Here is a 27,049-nt window from a genome sequence, read left to right as displayed (position 1 = left end):
CAACGTAGCCAGACATTCTGAGGAAAACTGCTAATATGTGTTCCTGCAGAATCGTCTCAGCAATTTTCTTTGTGAGAGCAGACACAGTTCAAACCGTAAGATTTGTTTGTTGATATCCAGTAACAGCACTGATGCCCATGCTACTGAGTGCCCTTTAAATACATCATCATAATCATCATCATCAACATCAAAGTCAAGCAGCATCAAGGATTAACTCTGGCCTCATCATTACAACTTTTGCCTCCATCACATCTCCATCCCTTTAAATGTTGAGCCTTGCTTATCGCGTCTACTTGGTGTCCAGTTGCTGCTCCGATGCATCACTCAGTATAGGACTCCAATTTTGATTTAAATTAGTACGACCTAATTGAATCACAGTCATTGTCTTTACAACACGTTCACAATCTTCTGAAATATGAGTTTAGACTGTTGTCAGGTACAAACTTTTTAATGTCTCTGAAGGTTCTGTCCTGTCTTAGTCAGTTTGTTTAGTTCTGCCTGTTGCGCAGCAGCAGTGTGAATAGTTTGCAGTGCATGGCCAGTGGATTTGATTAACTAGAAAGTAAATCAGAATTCTGCATAGTGTACTCCATCCAGTTACCTTCGGCACTGCTGCCTATCTCCACATCATTTCAAATGGTGCTACAGAGATTATAATAATGATAAGGAGCAAAAAAGAATGTTCTTGAAGCATCTACATCTACATGGATACTTAGAAAAAAACACTAATGTACCTGGCAGAGGATTCGTCGAACTACCTTCACAATAATTCCGTGCGAGCTCAGATTACCCTTATTTACTGTTATTTTATTATGATGATCATTTCTCCCTGAGATAATTCTGCCACATGAAAAATGCCTTTGTCTTAACGATGTCCAACACGAATCCTGTGTCATGTCACTGACACTCTCTCCCCTATTTCTCAACAATACAACATATGCTGCTCTTCTTTGAACTTTCTTGGTGTAGTCCGTTAATCCTATCTGGGAAGGATCCCCCACTGTGCAGCAGTACTCTAAAAGAGGATGGATAAGTGTAGTGTGGGTAGTCTCTTTAGTAGATCTGTTGCAGTTTGTAAGTGTTCCACCAATAAATCGCAGTCTTTGGTTCACCTTCTTCACAGCATTTTCTGGGTGTTCTTTCCAATTTAAATTGTTCATAATTGTAGTTCCTAGGTATTTAGTTCAATTTACAGGTTTTAGATTTGACTGATTTATCATGTAACCTAAGCTTAACGGATTTCTCTTAGCACTCATGTGGATGATCTCACACTTTTCATTATTTAGCATTGATTGCCAGTTTTTGCAACATACACATACCTTTTCTACATCATTTTGCAATTTGTTTTGATCTTCTGATGACTTTGCTAGACGGTAAACGACATCATCATCTACAACCAACCCAAGACATCTGCTCTGATTGTCTCCTTAATCATTGATATAGATAAGGAACAGTGGAGGACCTATAGTGCTACCTTGAGGACTGCGAGAAATCATTTCTATTTTACTCAATTACTTTCCATCAAACACTAGGACCTCTGACCTCTCTGATAAGGAATCACATATCTAGTCACATAACTGACATGATATTCCATAAGCACGCAATTTGGTTACAAATTGCTTGTGAGGTACAGTGTCATAAGCTGTGTAGAAACCTAGAAATACAGAGTCAATTTGAAATCCCTTGTCGATAGCTTTGTGTGAGTAAAGAGCTAGTTCTGTTTCACAAGAATGATTTTCTCTAAATGTGTGTTGATTGTGTGTCATTTGAGGTAATTCATAATGTTCGAACACAATATATATTCCAGAATCCTGCTGCATATTGAAGTTAATGATATGGGCCTGTAATTTAGTGGATTGCTCCTACTGCCTTTCTTGAATATTGGTGTGACCTGTGCAACTTTCCAGTCTTTGGGTATGGATCTTTCGTCGATCAAGTGGTTGTATATGATTGTCAAATATGGAGCTATTGAATCAACATACTGTGAAAGGAACTTAATTGGTATTCACTCTGGACTGGAAGACTTGCTTTTATTAAGTGATTTAAGTTGCTTTACAACTCCTAGGATATCTATCTCTAAGTTACTCATGTTGGCAGCTGTTTTTGATTCAAATTCTCTAATATTTAGTTCAGCTTCTTTGGTGCAGGAATTTCGGAAGGCTGTGCTTAGTAACTCTGCTTTAGCAGCACTGTCATCGATAGTATTTCCATTGCTGCCGTGTAAAGAAGGCATTGATTGTGTCTTGCCACTAGCATAATTTACATATGACCAGACTCCCTTTGGATTTTCTGCCAGGTTCTGATACAAAGTTTCATTGTGGAAACTATTATAAGCATTTTGCATAGAAGTCAATGCTAAATTTTTAACTTCTCTAAAAGCTCACCAGTCTTCGAGATTTTGTGTTCGTTTAAGTTTGGCATGCCTTTTTGTTGCTTCTGAAACAGTGTTTTGACCCCAAGGGGGATCAGCTCCATTGTTTGTTGATGTATTTGGTATAAACCTCTCAGTTGGTGTTGATACTATTTTTTTTGGATTCAAGCCACATCTGGTCTACACTTACCCCTGTGTTGTTAATTTAGAATGAGTGGAGATTGCCTCGCAGGAAGATGTCATGTGAATTTTTATCTGCTTTTTTGAGTAGGCATATCTTCTATTTATTTTTGGATGATTTGGGAGTTACAATATTCAGTATCACTACAACAACCCTATGTTCACTTATGCCTGTATCCATAATGATACTCATTCTTAGTTCAGGATTATTTGTTGCTAAGAATTCAAGTGTGTTTCCACAACCATTTACTGTTCAAGTGGGCTCATGAACTAACTGCTCAAAATAATTTTCAGAGAACGCGTTTAGCACAATTTTGGATGATATTTTATGTGTACCTCCAGATTTAAACATGTATTTTCTCCAGCATATTGAGGGTAAATCAAAGTCACCACCAACTATAATTGTATGAGTCGAATATGTGTTTGAAATTAGACTCAAGTTTTTGTTGAACCTTTCAGCAACTGTATCATCTGAGCTGGGAGGTCAGTAGAAGAATTCAATTATTATTTTATTCCAGTTGGCAAGAATGACCTGTAGCCATACTAACTCACAGGAACTATCTACTTCAATTTCGCTCCAGATAAACTACTTCTAACAGCAAAAACCATATCACTGTGAACTGCGTTTAGCCTATTCTTTCAGAATGCTATTAGGTCCTTCGCAAAAATTTTGGGTGAACTTATCTCCGGCTTTAGCCATTTGTCAAGGCCTATAACAATTTGAGCATTAGTGCTTTCTCTTAGCACCTGGAGCTCTGGTGCTTTCCCAACATGCCTTCGACAATTTACATCTGTTATACCGATGGTACCTAGATCTATGTTCGTCCTGCATTTGACCCACACCCTTTGACGCTGAAGCCTATTATGTGTTTCCCTGAGACCCTCTAACCTAAAAAACCACTCAGTCCACAGCCCCTGCTACCTATGTATCTGCCTTCTGTGTGTAGTGGACTCCTGATCTATTTAGCAGAACCCAAAACCCATCCAACTGTTGTTGTTGTTGTGGTCTTCAGTCCTGAGACTGGTTTGATGCAGCTCTCCATGCTACTCTATCCTGTGCAAGCTTCTTCATCTCCCAGTACCTACTGCAACCTACATCCTTCTGAATCTGCTTAGTGTATTGATCTCTTGGTCTCCCTCTACGATTTTTACCCTCCACGCTGCCCTCCAATGCTAAATTTGTGATCCCTTGATGCCTCAAAACATGTCCTACCAACCGATCCCTTCTTCTAGTCAAGTTGTGCCACAAACTTCTCTTCTCCCCAATCCTATTCAATACCTCCTCATTAGTTACGTGATCTACCCACCTTATCTTCAGCATTCTTCTGTAGCACCACATTTCGAAAGCTTCTATTCTCTTCTTGTCCAAACTAGTTATCGTCCATGTTTCACTTCCATACATGGCTACACTCCATACAAATACTTTCAGAAATGACTTCCTGACACTTAAATCTATACTCGATGTTAACAAATTTCTCTTCTTCAGAAACGATTTCCTTGACATTGCCAGTCTACATTTTATATCCTCTCTACTTCGACCATCATCAGTTATTTTACTCCCTAAATAGCAAAACTCCTTTACTACTTTAAGTGTCTCATTTCCTAATCTAATCCCCTCAGCATCACCCGATTTAATTTGACTACATTCCATTATCCTCGTTTTGCTTTTGTTGATGTTCATCTTATATCCTCCTTTCAAGACACTGTCCATTCCGTTCAACTGCTCTTCTAAGTCCTTTGCTGTCTCTGACAGAATTACAATGTCATCGGCGAACCTCAAAGTTTTTACTTCTTCTCCATGAATTTTAATACCTACTCCGAATTTTTCTTTTGTTTCCTTTACTGCTTGCTCAATATACAGATTGAATAACATCGGGGAGAGGCTACAACCCTGTCTCACTCCTTTCCCAACCACTGCTTCCCTTTCATGCCCCTCGACTCTTATAACTGCCATCTGGTTTCTGTACAAATTGTAAATAGCCTTTCGCTCCGTGTATTTTACCCCTACCACCTTCAGAATTTGAAAGAGAGTATTCCAGTTAACGTTGTCAAAAGCTTTCTCTAAGTCTACAAATGCTAGAAACGTAGGTTTGCCTTTTCTTAATCTTTCTTCTAAGATAAGTCTTAAGGTTAGTATTGCCTCACGTGTTCCAACATTTCTGAGGAATCCAAACTGATCCTCCCCGAGGTCCACTTCTACCAGCTTTTCCATTCGTCTGTAAAGAATTCGCGTTAGTATTTTGCAGCTGTGTCTTATTAAACTGATAGTTCGGTAATTTTCACATCTGTCAACACCTGCTTTCTTTGGGATTGGAATTATTATATTCTTCTTGAAGTCTGTGGGTATTTCGCCTGTCTCATACATCTTGCTCACCAGATTGTAGAGTTTTGTCATGACTGGCTCTCCCAAGGCCATCAGTAGTTCTAATGGAATGTTGTCTACTCCCGGGGCCTTGTTTCGACTCAGGTCTTTCAGTGCTCTGTCAAACTCTTCACGCCGTATCTTATCTCCCATTTCATCTTCATCTACATCCTCTTCCATTTCCATAATATTGTCCTCAAGTACATCGCCCTTGTATAAACCCTCTATATACTCCTTCCACCTTTCTGCCTTCCCTTCTTTGCTTAGAACTGGGTTGCCATCTGAGCTCTTGATATTCATACAAGTGGTTCTCTTCTCTCCAAAGGTCTCTTTAATTTTCCTGTAGGCTGTATCTATCTTATCCCTAGTGAGACAAGACTCTACATCCTTACATTTGTACTCTAGCCATCCCTGCGTAGCCATTTTGCACTTCCTGTCGATCTCATATTTGAGACGTTTGTATTCCTTTTTGCCTGCTTCATTTACTGCATTTTTATATTTTCTCCTTTCATCAATTAAATTCAATATTTCTTCTGTTACCCAAGGATTTCTATTAGCCCTCGTCTTTTTACCTACTTGATCCTCTGCTGCCTTCACTACTTCATCCCTCAGAGCTACCCATTCTTCTTCTACTGTATTTCTTTCCCCCATTCCTGTCAATTGTTCCCTTATGCTCTCCCTGAAACTCTCTACAACCTCTGGTTCTTTCAGTTTATCCAGGTCCCATCTCCTTAAATTCCCGCCTTTTTGCAGTTTCTTCAGTTTCAATCTGCAGTTCATAACCAATAGATTGTGGTCAGAATCCACATCTGCCCCTGGAAATGTCTTACAATTTAAAACTTGGTTCCTAAATCTCTGTCTTACCATTATGTAATCTATCTGATACCTTTTAGTATCTCCAGGATTCTTCCAGGTATGCAACCTTCTTTCATGATTCTTGAACCAAGTGTTAGCTATGATTAAGTTATGCTCTGTGCAAAATTCTACAAGGCGGCTTCCTCTTTCATTTCTTCCCCCCAATCCATATTCACCTACTATGTTTCCTTCTCTCCCTTTTCCTACTGACGAATTCCAGTCACCCATGACTATTAAATTTTCGTCTCCCTTCACTACCTGAATAATTTCTTTTATCTCGTCATACATTTCATTAATTTCTTCATCATCTGCATAGCTAGTTGGCATATAAACTTGTACTACTGTAGTAGGCATGGGCTTTGTGTCTATCTTGGCCACAGTAATGCGTTCACTATGCTGTTTGTAGTAGCTAACCCGCACTTCTATTTTTTTATTCATTATTAAACCTACTCCTGCATTACCCCTATTTGATTTTGTATTTATAACCCTGTAATCACCTGACCAAAAGTCTTGTTCCTCCTGCCACCGAACTTCACTAATTCCCACTATATCTAACTTTAACCTATCCATTTCCCTTTTTAAATTTTCTAACCTACCTGCCCGATTAAGGGATCTGACATTCCACGCTCCGATCCGTAGAATGCCAGTTTTCTTTCTCCTGATAACGACGTCCTCCTGAGTAGTCCCCGCCCGGAGATCCGAATGGGGGACTATTTTACCTCCGGAATATTTTACCCAAGAGGACGCCATCATCATTTAATCATACAGTAAAGCTGCATGTCCTCGGGAAAAATTACGGCTGTAGTTTCCCCTTGCTTTCAGCCGTTCGCAGTACCAGCACAGCAAGGCCGTTTTGGTTAATGTTACAAGGCCAGATCAGTCAATCATCCAGACTGTTGCCCCTGCAACTACTGAAAAGGCTGCTGCCCCTCTTCAGGAACCACATGTTTGTCTGGCCTCTCAACAGATACCCCTCCGTTGTGGTTGCACCTACGGTACGGCCATCTGTATCGCTGAGGCACGCAAGCCTCCCCACCAACGGCAAGGTCCATGGTTCATGGGGGGCCCATCCAACTAACGAGAAGAAATAAGGTAATTGGATAGATAAAAAAATCTACTCACCAAGTGGCAGCAGGGCATACACATAAAAGATTGTAATTAGGCAAGCTTTCAGAGCCCGTGGCTTCTTCTTCAGACAGTTGAGTTGAAGGGGAAGGAAGAGAGGTGAAGGAAAAGGACTGGAGAGTTCTAGGGAAAGGGGTATATTTCAGGAAAGTACCCAGAACCCCAAGTGAAGGGAGGAAAGACTGAATATTGGGGACTGCACCGGACAAGATTTGAAACCCTGAGAGCTTAAAGGTGGAAGACGGGGTTATGTGCAAGGCAGAGATTACTGCTTAAGCATCATGCATGAGTTAATAAGAATGAAAATCTAAGTGCATTGTATGTAACAGAGGGGGGAGGGGGGGGGGGGGTGTCGAAAAATAGACAGGTAAGAAAATGAAAGATGTAGAAAACTTAAACAGAGTGAAGAAAGGAACTGCTAAGGCAGAAGAAATTAACGTAAATTAGGGCCGTGTGGATGATGAGAACCAAGGACATGTTGTAACGCTAGTTCCCATCTGCGGAGTTCTGAGAAACTTGTGTCTGGGGGAAGAATCCAGATGGCACATGTGGTGAAACAGGCACCATAGTCACAATTTTCATATTGTAAAACACGCTATGCAACAGGATACTGTGTGTTGCCAGTATACACCCTCTGCCTATCTCCATTCATCCTAGCTCATAATTTGGTTGTAGTCATGTCAATGTAGAAGGCCAGACATTGTTTACATAACAGTTGGTATATGACAGGTGTCATTTCACAGGTGGCTCTCCCTTTGATATATGTTTTGCCAGTTACAGGGCTGGTATAGTTGGTGGTGGGAGGTTGCATAGGGTGGTGGGGACAGTCACAGGGTAGGAGCCATACGGTAGGGAGATGGGTGCAGAAGGAGCATAGGGGCTGACAAAAATATTACGGAGATTGGGAGGTGACAAAAAGCTATTGTAGGTGTGGTGGGCAAAATCTCAGACAGAATGGATCTCATTTCAGGGCATGATTTTAGGAAGTCATGGCCTTGTCAAACTAATTGATTAATATATTACAGACCTGGATAATACTGAGTGACCAATGGTGTGCTCGGAAGTTGTTTTTTGGAGGGATCAGCAGTACCAGGATTGGATGTGATGGCCCAGGAAATCTGCTTTTGAACGAGGCTGGTGGGGTGATTATGTACAGTGAGGACTGAGGTGAGAATTGTGGTGTATTGCTGTAAGGAGTCTGCGTCTGAACAAATATGTTTGCTTTGAATGTCAAGGCTCCCTCCTCTGTTACATACAATGTATGAGAGTTGTACCAAAAGTAAGGTTCCCATTTTTTTTACAAATAGAAAACATTGTTTATTGTTATTAATTTATACATCATTGAAAAGCTTACACCTTTGTCTATTTTTCAACAGAATCTCCATTTTTTTTGACGCGCTTTTGAAGACAATGCTCCAGCTTTCGTATTTCTAAGTCAAAGAAGTCTCCTGCCAAGCCATTGAGGAAGTGTGTGACCTCTGCTTGGACTTCATCATCACTCTTTAAGAGTTTGCTATCTAAGTGTTCTTTTAGCTTGGGGAAGAGGTGATAATTGCTGGGGGCTAAGTCTGGGCTGTACGGGAGATGGGGCATAATAGTCCACCCAGATTTCTTCAAACGCTCCTGTGTTTGACGAGCGACGTGGGGCCAAGTGTTGTCATGAAGAAGCACTACTCCCTCCTTCACTTCAGCGATTCTGGATTGCTTGCCAGAGTTTGGTCAATGTTTCACAATATCTGTTTGAGTTTATTGTCATCCCAGGTTGCATGAAATTGATGAGGAATGCCCCCTTCCAATCCAAAAACACAGTCGCCATAACCTTTCCTGCTGACTGCGTTTGTTTGAATTTCTTTGGTGGCGGTGAACCGAATGAGGCCACTGACGAGATCATTGTTTTGTTTCGGGGGTGTAATGAAACACCCACATTTCATCTCCCGTGATGATAGAGTTCAACAGCTTCTCCTTGTTGCCTCCCCCCTCATGTTGAAGAAACTTGCGAGCATAGTCAAGGCGTTGCACCTTGTGCCATCAGTCAGCATCCGGGGCACCCAGCGAGCACATACCTGGCAATAACCCAACATTCCTGCTAAAGTTCTTTCAGTTGTGCCGTGGGAAGCTTCAGGAATGTGTTCAGCAAGTTCACGGACGGTGACCCTCCGATCTTTGAGCAGCTCACTGTTGATCTTCTGGACAATTGTATCCAAAACCTGTTGTCTTCCACTTCGTTCTTCATCATGAACTTCCGTGCGACCATCAGCAAAAGCCCTGCACCATTTGCAGACATGCTGAACAGACATGTACTCTTCACCATAAACCTCAGTCAGTTGCCAGTGAATCTTCACGGGCGATAATGTCCTTGCATGGAGAAATCGAATTACTGCTCAAAACTCGCACTTGGCGGGAGCAGCAATCAATACTTCCCTCAGTGACGTAGCGAATTGCGAACATCCAGCCTCAAGAGTAGGGGAACCACTGTGCACGGAACTGTTGTCAGATTTAGCCTAACACCTTCCCTCGAGGCTGTAGCTCATTGGGAACCTTACTTTTGGTACAACCCTCATACTTAGCTGTCCACTCTTATTGTCTCATGCATGATGTTTAGGCAGAAATCTCAGTCTTCCACCTTTAAGCTCTCAGGTTTGCAAATCTCGTCTGGTGGAGTCCCCAATAATCAGTCTTTCCTTCTCATCCTGGCTGGTAAGTCTCCCCTGACCAGCAGTTATTGGTGACTTTCTTAAATCTACCCCTTTTCCTAGAGCTTTCCAGTCCTTTACCATCACCCCTCTTTCTTCTCCTTCAACCCTTCGGCCTGAAGAAGAAGCCACTGGCTGTGAAAGCTTGCCTAATTATAATCTTTTATGTGTTTGTTCTGTCGTCACGTGGTGAGTAGATTTTTTTATCTATTCAACTACCTTATTTTGTTGGAAATTGGTTGTTTTCATCATTATAAAGGGAAGAAATGTATCAAGTATGAGTGACCTGCCCCATATTTTTAACTTTTCTTATCCATCCCTCTCTTCTCTCCATGGGAGGAACTATTAGTTTCAAACTTTAGGAAATGTATCGCTTTATGTTTTATGTATCTTGTCAGCAGTGCTACACATGTTGCCCCCCTGAAGATAAGCACTGGTCAGCAGTTCTGTCTCGTAATTTATTGAAAAGTATCAATATTATGAGAAGGAAAGTTGCTACTCACCATATATCGGAAATGCTGAGTCGGAAATAGGCACAACAACAAAAAAACTTTGAAAAGTGTTATGTACATAAAAATTTCTGAAGTTAATTGTATGCAAAACTGATAACAAAAAGCAAAGGTTTTGTGTGTGTGTGTGTGTGTGTGTGTGTGTTTGTTTATACATGATTCAGTGATATAAGGAAAAGGATAGATTGCTTGTCACTGTAAAGATGACACATTTAGTTGCAGACAGGCACAACTGTTAACGTGACAGTGGCTGCTTGCAACTCAATCTGTCACCTTTACAGTGAGTAGCAATCTGTCCTTTTCCTAATATTGTTGATATGTCAACCTGGAGTTTCCATTGCTTGATTCAGTGATATAAGAATTCTGTAGGTCCAGAAAGTAATTAAACTTTTATCAAAATACAAGGATAAACAGGAACTAACAGTGTAAGATGTGTGATGTAATGATTGTGTTGCAAACTCATGTTAGAATGAGACTTACTTAAATGAATACCTGGAATATTTATTTTCACTGTATTTCAGCAAAAAATTACATTCACATTATTTTTTATGTTTTCGGGCTCACTCACAGTGGACTCCACTGTTATAAACATTTGTTGGGCAGTGTGAATAATAATGAAGACCATTGTGGGTGAGTGTGAAAGCACCATGAACAACGTGAGTGTTATTTATTGGAGGAAGACATTGAAAACAAATGTTCCAGGCTGTCAGTTCATGTGTGTTTCATTCTAACATTAGTAGTGCAGCCATCATTGTTGCACTTTTCAAACTGCTAATTTATGTTTATACTAGAGCAACTCACCTGTAAATCAACATACCTTATGTTTTGATAAAAGCATGCAATTTGTGTAATGAATGTGTAAAGTGAACCAAACCAAATCATGACTCATTGGTACTATATATTAGAAACATTCTAGATCACATAACAGCATGGTTCTCCAATAATCATTATTAGACAAAATAGAGCCAATAATGTCCTTGTTTTTTGTTACCTTGCAGATAGAAAGGGCTTACAGAGAGTTACAAAATAAATTTGCAGCAGACCGTTGGAACTCTGAAAAAGGAGCTGGTGAATATGGCTTGTATTATGAAGAAAACAAACAAGAATTTGACATAAGAGTAAGTCTATCTATAATGTTTTATGTTATAAATAGCCATCATTAATATGCACTAAGAAAACCTAAATGTCAAAACTTTTATCCTACTGTCTGATCTTGTTCTTTTCTGATATTATCTTTGCTTTGTGTACTAGTTTAAAAAGTGTTCAGTATACCTTGTAGTCTCCCTCTTACTCACTTCTACATTTCATCATCAGTTGTTATACTTTTCTACGTTGCTAATGTTAATTCTGTTAGTATCTTTGACCAAACTTCTTTCATCTGTGTGAGAGAAATTACTTACAGGATCACTGATCTTGATCTTTCCTATAGTGTCACTTCCAGTCTTCAGGAACATTTCATTCTACTACAGTAGTAAAAAGGAAGAGGACGTGATGAAGATGAGATGGGAGATACGATACTGTGAGAAGAATTTGACAGAGCACTGAAGGACCGAAGTTGGAACAAGGTCGTGGGAATAGATGACATTCCCTCAGAACTACTAACATCTTTGGGATAACCAACCATGACAGATATATTCCATATGGTGTGCAATATGTGTGAGACAGGCAAAATACCCATGTACTTCAAGAAAAATGTAACAATTCGAATTCCAAAAAAGTGGGTTCTGACAGGTGTGAATGTTATTGAACTAGAATACTGGCACAAATTATTTGGAGGCATTTATAAGAGTTGAAGGGCACAAAATGGAAGCAGAGGTTGAGAAGGAAATGAGACAGGTTCTAAACTATCCGAAATTTTATTCAGTGTGAATATTGAGCAAGCAGTAAAGCGAGCCAAAGAAAAATTTAAAGAAAGAATTTAATTTGAGGGAGAAGAAATAAAAACCTTGAGGTTTGCCAATGACTTGTAATTCTGTTACAGACAGCGAAGGACTTGGAAGAGCAGTTGGCAGGAATGTGCAATATCTTGAAAGGAGGATATAAGGTAAATATCAGCTAAAGCAAAACAAGGGTAATGAAATGTAGTTGCATTAAATCTGGAAATGCTGAGGAATTACATTAGAAAATGAGACACTAAAAGTAGTAGATTGGTTTTGCTATTTGGTTGGTAAAACAACTGATGATGGCCAAAGTAGAGAGGCAATAGCAAGAAAAGTATCCCCGAAGAAGAGAAATTGATTAACACTGAATATAAATTTAAGCGTTAAGAAGTGTTTTTTTGAAGGTTTTTGTCTGAAGTGTAGCCTTGTACAGGAGTGGAATGTGGATAATAAGCAATTCAGATGAGAAGAGAGTAGAAGCTTTTGAAACATGGTGCTGCAAAATGATGCTGAAGATTAGATGCACAGATTGAGTAACAGTCTTTAGACTGAAGACCCAAAGACAACAGCAGCATAATCATCATTGTCATAACCATCGTAGCAGTGGCAACAATAACAAAAACAGTAAACACTACTTTTAGTTATTATTCTTATGGTCTTATGAATCATGGATGACAAGCGGTTCAGACAAGAATAGAATAGAAGCTATTGAAATGTGGTGCTACAGAAGAATGCTGAAGATGCAGTGGTGTATGGGGAAGTGCCATCATCAGATGACTGTAGGAGGATGCAAAGTGACTTAGGCAAAATTTCTAGTAGATATGATGAATGGCAGCTTCCTCTAAATGTAGAAATGTGTTAATTAATGCAGATGTGTTGGAAAAACAATCCCATAATGTTCGGATACAGTGTTCTGTGTGAACTCAAATGGGAAACCTTGGTAGAAATCCGATGTTCTTTTTGTGGGACACTGTTGAAAAAAGTCTCTCGGGCATGCAGCTGCATCGATTGATGCATACCCGAGATACTTTCAAGCAACATGCCCGAGAGGCTTTCTAGCAGCATATTGAGAAAATTCGAGAACCAGTATTTGAAGCTGACTGTAGAAGGATGTTACTACTGCTAACCTATTTTTCACATAAGGACCACAAAAATAAGATACGAGAAATTAGGGATTGTACTGAGACACATAAACATGTTTTATTCTTGCTCTGTTTGTGAGTGGGACAGGTAGGGAAATGACAGGTGATAGTACAAGGTGCTCTTCGGCATGCACCATATGGTGGCTTACAGAGTATAGGGGTAGATGTAGATGCAGATGTAGATCTAGAGGATTAGGTGGGTAGATCATGTCACTAATGAGGATGTACTGAGTAGAACTGGGGAGAAATGAAGTTTGTGGCACAACATGACTAAAAGATAGGATCGGCTGATACCAAGAGCTCACCAATTTAGTACTGAAGGGAAGGGTTGGGGATAAGAATTGTAGAGGAAGACAAGAGATGCATATAGTAAACAGGCTCAAATAAATGATGAGGCATACACAGGATAGAGTAGCATGGAGAGCTGTATAAAACTAATCTTCACACCGAACACTACAAGAACAGGTTTGCAAACTGATAGCACTATCCACAATCATTGTGTACATCTCTCTCTCTCTCTCTCTCTCTCTCTCTCTCTCTCTCTCTCTCTCTGTAGATTCACAACATTCCAGCTACAAGCAGCAGCGTTGGGCAACATGCCCTGATATCCTACGTTCGAGCGAGTAACTCCCACTGCAAGATGGCTTGTAGAGCCAACCAGCTGTTTCTATATATAAAAGAGCGCACATAGACCATAGAATATTGTAGCTCAAGAGTAAGGCAACAAATTCAGCTTTGCGTAAGAAAATAATGTGTTAAAGAAGTGCTGTTCATTAAATTTACAAAGGGCAGAATCTTCATGGAGACCTTCATAATTTGTATTAACTACAAATATCACCAGACAAATATATGTGGATGAGCAGAGATACATTCGGCTGTCATCAGTAAATTAAAGATTGCGTGTTCCTTACATGACCATGAACTTTCAGCAGCCAGTAAGTGTGGAAGTATGACTATGTAACTTAAGTAGGGGAAAATGAGTGATCCCAGCAGTAGCACCCTTGGCTGGTAATCTGAATCATTGTAGGTCCCGGGTTTGGACTCAGTTACTTCTGACATTTTAACCAACTCTTCTACAATCCTATTATCTGTTCCGTGTACTAAGTTGTATCTATAGTCCATACACCGCATCTCAAAGTAATATTGTTAAGTATACATATCTATCCCAGTATGTCATACACATTAAATTCCTGGGCGACTTTTCCAAACCCTCCCCTTTTCCGCAACCTCACCAGCCCTTCTCCATCATCACTCTTCTTTCTCCTCAACCCTTCTGGCAAAAGAAGTAACCACTGGCTCTGAAAGCTTGCAAATTCCAAAACGTTTATATGGCCACTTGGTGAGTATATTTTTTTGTAATCCAGTTACATTACGGGTCAAATGTTTTGTGAAATGGTTTGTCTAAAAGCAAGAAATAAAATAGACTTAAGACACCTAATTTGCTGTGTATAATTTTGAGCATCGTTCAAAGGCACGTCAAATGTTTCTCTAAACTATTCCATTTCTTTTAGATAAATCATTTCACAAAACGTTTGACCAATTTCTTCTTCATTTTGTCTTTTATTTCCAAATTTTGTTCAGAAACATGATATTATTGACACTTCATTTGTCTTCCCAGCACCTTTGTTCTCAAAATTTCTGAAATTTAATACTTGATTCAAAGGAAGCCTTTTTGACAGTTGAATATCACACCAATATCTTTTTACGTGCAGATTAGCTCGGCTTTGAAGAGAGAAGCTTTTTGACACTTCATTTACACAGCTAGCTGTTCATGAAATAGGTCAGTTTTCCCTTGACTCACTAAATTTTTCTTAATTATACTGATTACTTTCAAGGAATTAAATATTTGTCTGTGAGACTAGATTTCACACTAGTCACTTTGATACCCCATTTGTTCATTTCTCGCTCTTAGTTTGGGTATGAAAATTCAGACAAAAACTCATTGTGTAATTTAAAGAGAATCTTGTTTTTTCTCCACCCAAACATTTGACCAAAATGTTTTGAGTGTTAATTATACAATAAACTACATCCTTTTTGCATGCTATCATATTAAAAAAAGAGCATTTTGATATCTCAAACCATTTATGAAGTATAAACCGTTTATGAAGTATGAGGATTTTTACTACCATATGACTCCTGATGCGCAGGGATGTAATCAGACACACAGCATATGACTCGTTCTCCAGGTATAAAATTCAAAATCTCTAGAACTAAGAGAGATATTGTTCTGATTTCAACTTCAAGTACAATTTACATATGTTGGTTACATTTCATATGCAATAAAGTGTGACCTAAAACCAACTATATGCAAAGTCTGTGCAGTGCATTTTTACCTCTGCAAACTCTTAAAAATTTTGTCCAGTCATTTACTTGGTTTCATGCAGCACAGTAACTAGGATGAAAGAAATTCAGTTCTTTATTGAGTGAAGTTGTCAAGCTGTAAGATGCAGAAGGATCAACTTTTTCGTCAAATAGTTTCCTTAAAAACAGATGATAAGTATTTCATAGCAGCCAGAACATCTGCTCCAGCACTTTGCCCAGAGGACTCATAGCTGTCATTGTCCCTGTCATGCATGCTTCAGCTACAACATTCAAACATGTTTGTATTAAAACGTCGCCATTTATAGGGGAAGACTAAGAGTGTCATGGACATCACCAATTGAGGACACTTCTGTAGTTATACCTGCGGTTTTGTTTTGTTGCGTGAAGCTGTCGCACACTGCCAGTTGCTTCTATTACTCATAGCCTTAGGTTACAGACGCTCCAAGACAATGTATGGTCTCCACACATCTCTCTGTTTCATTTCCACTGTCTCTTCTCTCTTTTACTCTTCCTGCTATTATCTCCCTCCATCTCTCTTTCTCTTTTACTACCAATTTCACTCAGTAGCTGTCATTGTCTCCTCTCTGTTTGGCTCCCACTGCTATTATCTTCATTCATCTCAATTTCTCTTTTATGCCACTTTCCTGCTTTCACCATCTCCCTCCCCCCCACCCCCTACCCCCCTCCCCACTGGATCTATGTCTTCTCTCCTCCACCATCACTGTCTTTCAGCTACTCTCTTTCAGCACAAAAAAGTGTGAATATGTTTACATATCAAAATTTTTAGCAAGGAAGGTAGCACGAGGATTGAGGCAGCTGGTTCCTACTTTTCTGTTGGAGTCTTTCAAAGAGGAGCATGTTTGCCTTTTTTGTGCTTCGACAGGAGCATTTTACAGCTGATTCCCTACTTTTCCCTGTTATGGAAGTGTGTCTTGCTTATATAAAATGAATTTTGTAGGTCAGGAAAGTTTCTACAGTTTATGTATATACTTCAACACATTTACATACTTTGAGACACATAAACAACAAATAAGTACACATAATATAAAGTTAACACAAAAATGCTTCCCATACAACACAAGTTCATTTTACACTATTGTATGTAAAAATGAACAACATATTTAGGCTACACCTACAGTATACCAGAAAATGTGGTGTTTGATTTGCAAGTACAGAGAATTCCATATGACAAAACAATTCTTTGGAAGGTGCTTACATTGCCAGGTGGCACCATCGAATAATTTCCAGGTCAAGACAGCCTGTTTAGGCATGAACTGCCCATTATACAGAGAGAGCATGTCATAGTGTTTTATTGGTGTAAAGGTGGCAACTAAAAACAGGGTTTGGTGACCTCAGAACCCTTGCAATGACCCCAAAACCCTTACCATGTGTTCACTATATCAGTTGAAACTACATTTACACCTCAGACTGGATATTATGTGCATAAGTACAATAACTTTAAACCACAGGATCTCAGTAATGGATTGTGATATCAAAAAAAATTTCAAAGTTCTCTTAGAACATCATCATAACAAAATATAGTGAAAATTTCCACAATTTGCCATGAATAGAAATTACTGAAGTTGCCATCCTCGCAATTGGTACTTTCGGTACCTAAAATTCTTGGTTTTTTTTGGGGGTTCCTCAGAAACTATCCATGAACAAATGATGTTTTTATAAGGCATCTATGACCCAACCTAGACCACAACTAATGCAAAATAACCATCTGAATTGCTCAGTTTGCCTGGGGTGGAGGAAGTGCATAATGTTTAAATTTTGGCCCTGTACTGTAAGACAGCTATGGAATGCCCACTCTTCTGATGGGTATTCAAATTGTTGCTAGGCCAAAGTCTCTCCAGAACACTTGACCCCTTATCTCTGTGATCAATAGAGGCTGAGATATAACCACCAAAAAAATCTCGTTTTTGCGTACAGCTTTTTGGGATGTATTGGTACCATGCAGTTCCATGCACGGAACGATAATCACACAAGAGTGTACAAATCTCTCAGCCTTTTAGTACTTTGAAACAAAATTAGTTATTCAGAAATTCTATGTCGAAAGATAATTATTTCACTCACAGCCTTTTTTCACCCAGTTTGCAAGTTATTCTGCGAGATAATTCATAATTTGTATAAAAAAAAGAAAAAGAAAAAAGAAAACCTTATGCATCTCCAGGACATATTGTGGGGGTAGGATATCAGGAGTTAATTCTGAGATCTTGAAGTTCCACAGATGAAATATAAAAATTATAGATTCATTTTTCTCACACTGTGTGAATAACAACATTGATTTAAGAATGCAGAGTCCCGCAGTGATAACATTGAATAAAATATCCTGGCAATTCTCAAGCAGATGTAGTTGAGAATGTCAAGGAATTCTTGGTCAGAAGCTCATGACTTTTCAACCACTTGACACAGCTGGGAACTTGAGAACATTTTATTTGACAGAGTTGATTGGTTTCTTTATGAAAGTGTTATTAATTGTAACACAGAGGACATATGTTCCTGTGACTTAGTTCGCTTCAAATTTTGTCAGTGTAATGAATGTTAAATTGATCATTTTGTTTTATTGTTCAAACACCTGGTAAATTACATTGCTGGTAAAAATAATTTTCATGAAATGCCTTTCAGTGTTGAAATATCAACTAACTAGAGAGTGTTAACATTTTAGCACACTGCCCCACAACATAGACAGTACCTGAGCTATTATGGCATTGGTTCTGGAACTCCTCAGCAAAGACAGAAACAGTACCAGAAGTACAGAGCCATGACTGCTATTGAAAATGTCTATAACCACCGAATTTCCAAACTGACAATTAATGAGTCAACACTGGTAACAAAAGATAAACAAGCAGCAAAGAAAATTAAAGTACGGTATGTAAAACATTTTCACTTTCATACTTCTGTTTGATTGTAAGTAGCAGCTTCTTAACATCTACTGGTATATTACAGCTCAGAGATGGAACGCCTTGTTGAAGATTTAATTCAAGAGTCAATTGCCAGGGGAGATTTTGATAATCTTTCAGGATCTGGGAAGCCTCTGCCTCATCAGAACACAAACCCCTATGTTGATTTCGTTACACACAAAATGAATCAGGTAAATGGTGGATGTTACATGTAGTTTATGTATTGTAGGTTGAGAAATTGTTTTTAGAATTTTAAGAAATACTTGGCTAATGACCCTTGCATAAGATGAAACTTTCCATCTTCAGAAATGAATATACTGCAGCTAAAAGGAATGGTAAGGTTGTTGATACAAGGAGTTATTGATAAATTTCCTGTAATCATAGAAATTCCTCACTGTACCTGTATGCTGAACATTCTTCATATTTCCTGTCAAGACATGTATTGGGAGTACAATTCCCCATTTATCCTGATTACGTTCAATCCCATTTGTTTAGTTTTTAATTAGATAGCTAGTTGTATTTAGATTCTGTGAATTACTTAAACAATTGTTTGATGACAGCAAACTTCATAAAACAGTAAAATGTATTGTGAAGTTGTATTGATGCAGATAGCTGTTTGACAAGTTGTCTTTGTCAAACTTGAGGACAACACTTTATTGTAACAAATATGAGTACATTATGTTAAGTGTGCTATTCCATTTGATGTTAATGAATGCAAATATTTCTGACAGTTTGCTACCCAAAACCGTCAACCATTTTTAGAACAAAAGTTGACGAGTTTACAAGTATAAGAAAAAGAATAGTCATTCTGTGCAAACTGCTGTGAAGAGCATGGCCAAGATTACTTCCCATAGCATAACATATTAGGGTTTATTCCCATTCCATTCACATGTGGGGCTCAGGAATAAAGACTCATTAAATTCTTTAAATGGCAACGCTTTCCGCTTTTGGCTGTAACTGTTTTCATTGGCCTGTGCAATTTTAGTTTATATACTGTTATCAAGCGTAAGATTTGATGTCATATAGAAATAGTTGTCCTGGTAAGCCTGTGTCACACCTATTGATAATATAGTCATCAACAAAATAAGCAACATGACACATAATTTTGCATTATTTACATGCAGGTTTGCTGATAGACTTCGACTTGCATGTAAATTACACAATATATGTATCCTGTTACTCATGTTACTGATAACAGTTTCTTATCAACAGAATAAAAAGTGTTTTTCATAAGTTTTTGCTTTACATTACTGCTAAAAGTACAGGTTTTGTTTGTAATGGTTAGGAGTATTTTGTTGAAAAATTAGCTGCTCATATTTCTCATCACAGTATGACTTCTGCTCAATTTTGGGCCCACTGGATGAATGTTTACCTTGGTTTGCATGTGTTGGTTGTGTATTTTTTTCACTTGTTGCCAACAGGTAAACATTTCTTTTGACAAAAGAAACTTCTTCTTCTTATTCTTATTCTGGCCTTTGTCCTGCACTGGCACAGGAATGGCATGATTAGGGTCAGATTTCTCATGGTTTATTTAGGGGATGGCCATATTGCCTTCCTGTCGTCATCCCGTGATCCTCCTGGACAGAACATGTGCACCCAACTGTCTGAAGTAGTGTCATGCATGTGAATGTGAACAAAAGTTTTCTACATGTTTGTGAATTGTGTAATGGAGGTGGGACTTGGCCACCAGCCCAGAATTCACTAGGGGGTGTGGAAAACCACCTTAAAAGCACATACAGGCTAGCCAGTGCACCAACGCACTTCATTAATCCATGCAGAGACAGTAGGTTACCTCCACCCAAGAGTTTCACCCCCTCTGTCCCATCACTTCCTCCTATCACCTTATGTACTGTCACGACACTCTCCACCAAATATTTTCCGGCCCCTCTGTCTTATCATCTGCTCCATATTCTTGCCTCCCACCTCTCTGTATGCCACACTCTGCCAATGCACCTGCTCTTCTTTCTTCTTCCCTGCTCCTCTCCTTTTTTGCTCTTTGCTGTTTAACAACAATTTACTCTTGTAAAATCTGGACAGGAGCCTTTCGTTGTGTCATTGATCTTGTACTTCAAATAAAAAGGAGTCAAATTGGAAGAGTAACTGTGTGCCATCTGTAGCTAACACTGGAGATGTGTTTGGAAGGATGAATGGGAGGTCATTGAAAAAGTAGGAAAACAGAGGTACCGTACTGAGTCTTGTTGGGCATCACTGCTTAGCAGTGCTTAGTGAAGTATCTGCGCTAGAAGAATAGAAATGCGGAAAACACAAGTCCAAAAACAATTTATTGGGCTCAGCAAAACAAAAAAATAATACAATCTCCAAACGAACAACAGACTTGATCCCAACTGTGGACTGTCACCGATATGCAATAACAAATAATAATAGAAAAGACCCGACTATTCACAGGAAGAGATCACAATCAGATGATTCTACAATGTCAAGATGTTTATCAACCATACCAAGTCCATCAGCAAGAGATCGGCCAGCTAGAAGAGGCATCCGGCCTTGTATGCCAAGGTGGCAGCTCTGTATTCTTCCAAGCAATGCATCGAACTGCTCTTTGCTGGCAGTGCACCACCCTATAAAGCCCGTTTGGCAGATGTATCTGCCGGAACTATTTGCGATCACATGCCTGGCATTAGTAAAGTAGTTACTGGGCTAGTTGTGACCTCTGATGAAGCTGTTCTGCAGGCTCTGTGAACAGTTAGCGGTCCCTAGCAGCTGATGGTGGAGACCTGGTGTTGTGTCGTGTTGTGGCTGCTGGCAAATATTAGTGTTGACAAGACAGATGACATAGCTTTTCCTGGTGAGTATATGCCCTGTGGTGTAGGCATCCCATGGTGGTTGGACTTGTAGTGGGATGCCAATGCAGTAGGTGCTACAATGTCTGAAGTGGGCGGCCACAGCAAACCTCTCCCCCAACCCCCCTCCCCCTCCCAGGCTCCCAGGGGTGAGTGGAAGGCTCATCTCGATGTCAGACCCCGGGGACGTCGGCGACAGGTGACCGGGGCCAGTCGCAGGTGCAGGATCCACTTCCATGGACATAGTGACCTTTGCTGGAGGGTCCGCCTGGGGTGTGACTGGTGGTGATGGAGGAGGCGGCGGTCGGGCGAAGAGAGGAGCACCGTCATCCCCGAATACCAACAGCCCTGGAGATGGCCGGGAGCCAGCTGTGGACCAAGCCAGGGGTGAAGTTTGTTAGTATGCTTCTAGCACACCGCGCTGTCATCGAGGGTGACTGCCACCATAGCGCAGCTGATGTTCAACGAGACCCTAGTGTGGACCCACCAGGAACAATTCCAGGTGAACACCATCACCCAGACCGGATCCTGCAGAGAAAAATGGGGCCATGCTGAATGCGGAGAAGCTGGGCGGGGAGAAGATGGAAACAGAAGAGACAAGGGGGACTGATAAGGGCGGCTGTGAAGTTTTTCAGCTGGGGATGACCCATCCTGAAGAGTGGACCGGTAGGAGGAAAGAAAGATGGTAAGGGCATCGTCCAGGAAGTGTTGGGGATGCAATTTGGACATCTGGACTTTGAATGTACAGAAAAACTGTTCAGCTAATCCGTTAGATGCAGGGTGAAAGGGAGCAATATGAATCAACTGGATGCCCAGGGTGGTGCAGAAGGAGGTAAATTCAGCAGATGTAAATTAAGGGCCATTGTCAGTCACCAGCATCTCTGGAAGTTCCTCAATGGCAAAGATGCGGGAAAGAGCTTGGTTGGCATGGGTGGATATCTGTAGAGGACATGTGGGAGACATAAGGAAACCCACTGCCTGCATCCACAAGGATAAGGCAGGAGGAGCTGAGGATCACTCCCACGTAATCCAAGTGGGAATGGGACCAAGGAGAAAGAGCGGGAGGCCATGGGGACAGACGTCGAGGGGGCACCGAGTGGTGCCATGGTCAAGAGGGACATGAGGCCACCATGTGGGTGATGGCAGCATCCATCCCCCTCCAGTAGATATGCTGGCGGGCAAGCTGTTTCGTCAGGACAATCCCCCAACGACCAACGTGCAGGAGCTCCGAGGCCTGCTGGTGGAGGGAGGGTGACAGCACAACCCGCCAACGATAATTATCACACAAGATGAGGAGGACCTCACCTCTGACAGACAGGTCCTGGCGGCGGTGCCAATAGGTCCAGACCTCTGGCTGCGGCTGCTGATGACAGTCTGAACATGGTGCATCAGCGCCTGGAGGGTCAGGTCTTCTGCCATGCTATGTGTGACTAGCTTGGCATCCAGCAGCAAATCAGCAACTGACTCGGCAGCAGCGTCATCCAGGTGGAAACAGGCAACTGGGTCAGCATCGAACTCAGGGTTGGCGTCAACTGGGAGATGAGAGAGAAGATCCGCATTGGCATGGAGAGCTGTGACCAAAAAATGGATGTTGTAGGAATATTCCACGAGGAACAAGGCCCAGCGCTGGAGGCAGCGAGCAGTCCTTGTGGTGATGGCAGACATAGTGCTGAACAACAAGACCAGAGGCTTGTGATTGGTGTATAAGGTGAAGTGATGGCAGTAGATGAAATCGTGGAATTTCTTAAACCCAAAGATGGTGGCCAAGGCCTCCTTCTCAATTTAGCTGTTATGCTGAGCCGGGGATAGTGTTTTGGAGACGAAGGCCACCGGGTGCTCGACTCCATCGATGATGTGAGACAAGATGGCCCCCACAAATAGCCTGATGCATCAGCAGGCAAGGTGAGAGACTTGGTGGGGTCATAAGAGACAAGGCAAGCCGGCGTCAGGGGCAAGACTTCAGACGGCGGAACACCCTATCACAAACCGGCGACCAGTCCGGGGAACATTCGTCTGGAGGAGGCGGTGAAGGGGTTCCGCCAGAGCCACAGCATGTGGGATAATATGGCAGTAGTAATTGAGTAGACCCAGGACTGACTTGGGCAGGGAGACGTACTTCAGCCGCAGAATAGCCTCGAAATACTGGGGTGTCAGCCAAATGCCATTAGTGCTCAAAACATGGCGAGGTGTGTCACCCGAGGAACAAAAAAAAAAGACATCTCTCCTTGTTCTAACATAAGCTGACACCCTGAAGAACATGTAAGAGGCACCGGAGGTTCTGGGCCAAGTCGGGGGTGGAGATGCCAGCAACTAATATGTCATCAAGGTAGTTAGCCGTCCCCGGAATGTCTTTTGTCAATGTTTCCAAATAGTGCTGGAAGATGGCCTGAGCACTGGTGACCCCAAACAGGAGGTTGTTGTAACGGAAGAGTCCAAAAGGGGTATTGTTGACCAAGATTGTTTCCGACAACTCGGAGGTATGGGTCCCACAAGTCAATTTTGGCAAACACCTGCACAGGATGTCATCAACCTTGGGTATGGGATAGGAGGCAATAACAGACTGAGCTTTTACAATGGCCTTAAAATCCCCACAAATATGAAGAGATCCATTCAGTTTCTCAAGGAACACCATGGGTGTAGCCCAATGACTATGGGGGACCAGGGTCAGAATGCCCTCAGCCTCTAGGCGATGAAGCTCCTGGTGTAGTTTGTCACGGAGGGTACCGAGTCAGCCTGGTGAAACTTCGTGACTCCAGAGGGAAGGGAGTATGGGCTTCGAACCTGGAGACCCCCAGAGATGCGGCAGAGAACATGTCAGAGAAGTCATCCAGAAGCTGCTGCAAGTGATTGTCTGCTGACAGCGACTGAACAGCCATGCCCGAGTCATGTATTTCGAGGCCCAGTAAGGGAAAACGATCCATTACCTATAAGTTGGTGGGCTTGGTGGTAGCAAGGATCAAAACCCAGGCAGTGACATCGTGAGTGAGTTACAGGACCCGAGCCAAGAACCACCCCTGTAGTCATATGATGTCATTGCTGTAGCTCTTCAGGGAAGTATGGAACGGACGAAGCAGCAGTGAACCCAACTGACGGTAGGAATCCCTATCGATGATGATGACAGAGGACCCTGAAACCACTTGAAAAGGGAGAGGAGTGCCATCCACATGCACAGTCAGAGTGGTTGCTGCCATCGTGTGCAGAAAAACTGATTGCACAAAGGAAATCGGTGGCAGCGGTCCATCTCATCCACCACGTAGTCAGGCACCCAGAGCAGTGTGGTCCATGGTTATCAACAATGACGACTTACAGACCTCAGCTTTGTGGCCGTGCTCCCCACAGGCCAAACAGGTCACCCTCTGGAAGCGGCAATCTTGCCTCTGATGTGTGACAAAGCATTGACTACAGGAGGGCAACCGTTGTTGCTGCAGCTGCTGTGGCCGCCATTGACGCAGGTGGGCGTGGCCTCAGGAGAGGACCCCGGTGCTGCTGCAGTGGCTGCGGTGATGCGAACCAGCGTCGCGGGGGTTGGGTAGTGAAGATCTGCACTGGGGACTGCAGCGTGGAAGTAGAGTGAAAGGACTGCTCATGAGCCCAGATACCGGATAAACAGGTGTCTAAAGAGGGACCTTTCAGCTTCAGAAGATCTGCCTGTAAGGTATCATCTGGGGCATGGACAAGAATCATATCATAAATGAGTGCCAAACCATAAGACTGCTTGCAATGGGTGTTGCCACAGAAAAAACGACAGTCACGGGAGAGACCGTGCAGCGTAGCAATCCATTCCCAGTACGTCTGTGCGGGAAGCTTCTGACAACAGAAGAACTTGTGACGTGCTGCCGCCATGTGGACCTGAGTGTCAAAGTAGTCCAATAGGCTAGAAGTCAATGCCTCATAGGAGAGAGGATGAGGTTCTGCATCGGGATGCAACTGTTGCAGAAGGTGACAAACTTCCGGGCCCACATAGGCGAGAGAAAAATGCGTGACGCTGAACGTCACTAGTGACATCATGAGCAATAAAGTGATGCTCCAGATGAGTCATGTAGTTACCCCAAGGCTCAATGGAGTTGTCGAACTTGGGAAATGCAGGCACCGTGGCCCAATGCCAAAGAAGCGGGGCAGCTTAGGGGGACCTCTGCATTGGCACCTGAACCGGCGGGGAGACATCGCCTGTAAATGCTGAATAATGAGATAGTTCATTTGTTGCATATGTTTCATCAGAGTTATGACTCATGCGGTGGGTTCATCAATCCCTGGAATACCATCTGCCATTGCGGACAACAACCGAGCAAATGCAGGAAACTCGGAAACCAATTCATTGCCACTGAAGTATCTGCAGTAGCAGAATAGAAATGCAGTCCAAAAACAGTTTACTGAACTCAGCAAAACGAACAATAATACAGTCTCAAAAAGAACAACAGACTCAATCCCGACTGCAGATCATCACCAATATACGGAAAAAAAAAACAAGCACTCTGTCTTCAGGCCACAAGTAGCCCATCGGGACCATCCGACCGACGTGTCATCCTCAGATGAGGATGCGGATAGGAGGGGCGTGTGGTCAGCACACCGCTCTCCCAGAGCCGCTACTATTCGGTCGAGTAGCTCCTCAATTGGCATCACGAGGCTGAGTGTACCCCATAAAATGGCAACAGCACATGGCAGCTGGATGGTCACCCATCCAAGTGCCGGCCACGCCCAACAGCGCTTAACTTTGGTGATCTAGAAAAAGACCAGACTCTTGACAGGGAGAGATCACAATCAAACGATTCTACAATGTTCAATATGTTCGTCAACTGTACCAAGTCCATCTGCAAGAGATTGGCCAGCTAGAAGAGGCGTCGGGCCTTGTCTTTCATGGCGGCAGCTCTGTATTCTTCCAAGCAGTGCATCGAACTGCCCTTTGCCAGCAGTGCACCGCCCTATAAAGCCCATTTGGCGGATGTATCTGCTTGAACTATTTGCGATCACATGCCTGGCACTAGCAAAGTAGTTCCTGGGCTAGCTGCGACCTCTGATGAAGCTGTTCTGCAGGCTCTGTGAATGGGTAGTGGTCCCTGGCAGCCGATGGTGGAGACCTGGTGTTGTGTCGTGTTGTGGCTGCTGTAAATATTAGTGTTGACAAGACAGACGATGTAGGTTTTCCTGGTGAATATATGCCCTGTGATGCAGGCATCCCGTGGTGGTTGGGCGTGAAGTGGGATGCCGATGCTGTAGGCGCTGTGATGTCTGAAGTTGGCAGCCACGGAACTTAGCCAGAGTAATTCTTTCATTATCTGTACTTGTGGTTTCTACCATTTGCTCTCAGTTGGTGAAATTTGATTGAAGCCAGCAATTTGCTGTGCCTCTGATGTCATTTTTATTACTAAATGGCTATCCCAATGCTCGGTTCCAGCTTCAGATTTCTTTCTAACAGATTCCAGGGCACAAAAGTTTGACTTTCAATATTTTGCTTAACTATTGGCCAAATTTAAAAAAAATTAAAATACTCTCATAATATAATCATTAGAAGGTATAATATTATAATAAAGATTTAACACAGTAAGAAAAGTGTTACAGTTAGTAACAGTGTATACGTCCTGAGGCAGCATAACTCAGGACATGCAGACTTCCCAGACTATAATTCATCCAGTATTTAAGAATGAGAGTACTTAGCAGTTTCCAGCAAATTTTAAATGTAATTCCAAACCTCTTCTAAACTTTTTCACACACACATGCTTAACATCAAATATTTAACACATTCACTCATTTGTAAAGTAATCTGACCTTCGAAGTTGATTTATACTTGGGAGTTCAGTTCCTTCAAGAATCATGTGGTGTGATTCTGATGTCAGAAGCAACTGTGAGTTAATAACAAAATCAAAAGCCTAACTTATGTCAATGAGAATTTAATTGAAAAATTAAGA

The 27,049-nt window shown here is 41.7% G+C and overlaps 1 protein-coding gene across 2 annotated transcripts in view; it reads left to right on the top strand.

The window, feature by feature from the left end:
• The window catches only part of LOC126473510 (dnaJ homolog subfamily C member 28), a 126,196-nt gene that overhangs the window by 30,734 nt on the left and 68,413 nt on the right, over positions 1–27,049 (top strand). For both annotated transcript variants that reach the window (XM_050100609.1, XM_050100608.1), the window contains exons 3-5: positions 11,094–11,213; positions 18,111–18,313; positions 18,392–18,536. In XM_050100609.1, the coding sequence (XP_049956566.1) occupies positions 11,094–11,213; positions 18,111–18,313; positions 18,392–18,536 (468 nt within the window). The remainder of the gene's footprint in view (positions 1–11,093; positions 11,214–18,110; positions 18,314–18,391; positions 18,537–27,049) is intronic.

This window comes from Schistocerca serialis, chromosome 4 (assembly GCF_023864345.2).
Source record: "Schistocerca serialis cubense isolate TAMUIC-IGC-003099 chromosome 4, iqSchSeri2.2, whole genome shotgun sequence".
NCBI classification, from domain to species: Eukaryota; Metazoa; Arthropoda; class Insecta; order Orthoptera; family Acrididae; genus Schistocerca; species Schistocerca serialis.
The sequence above is the reverse complement of the archived record's forward strand: the minus strand, read 5'-3'. Positions and strand labels throughout refer to the sequence as shown.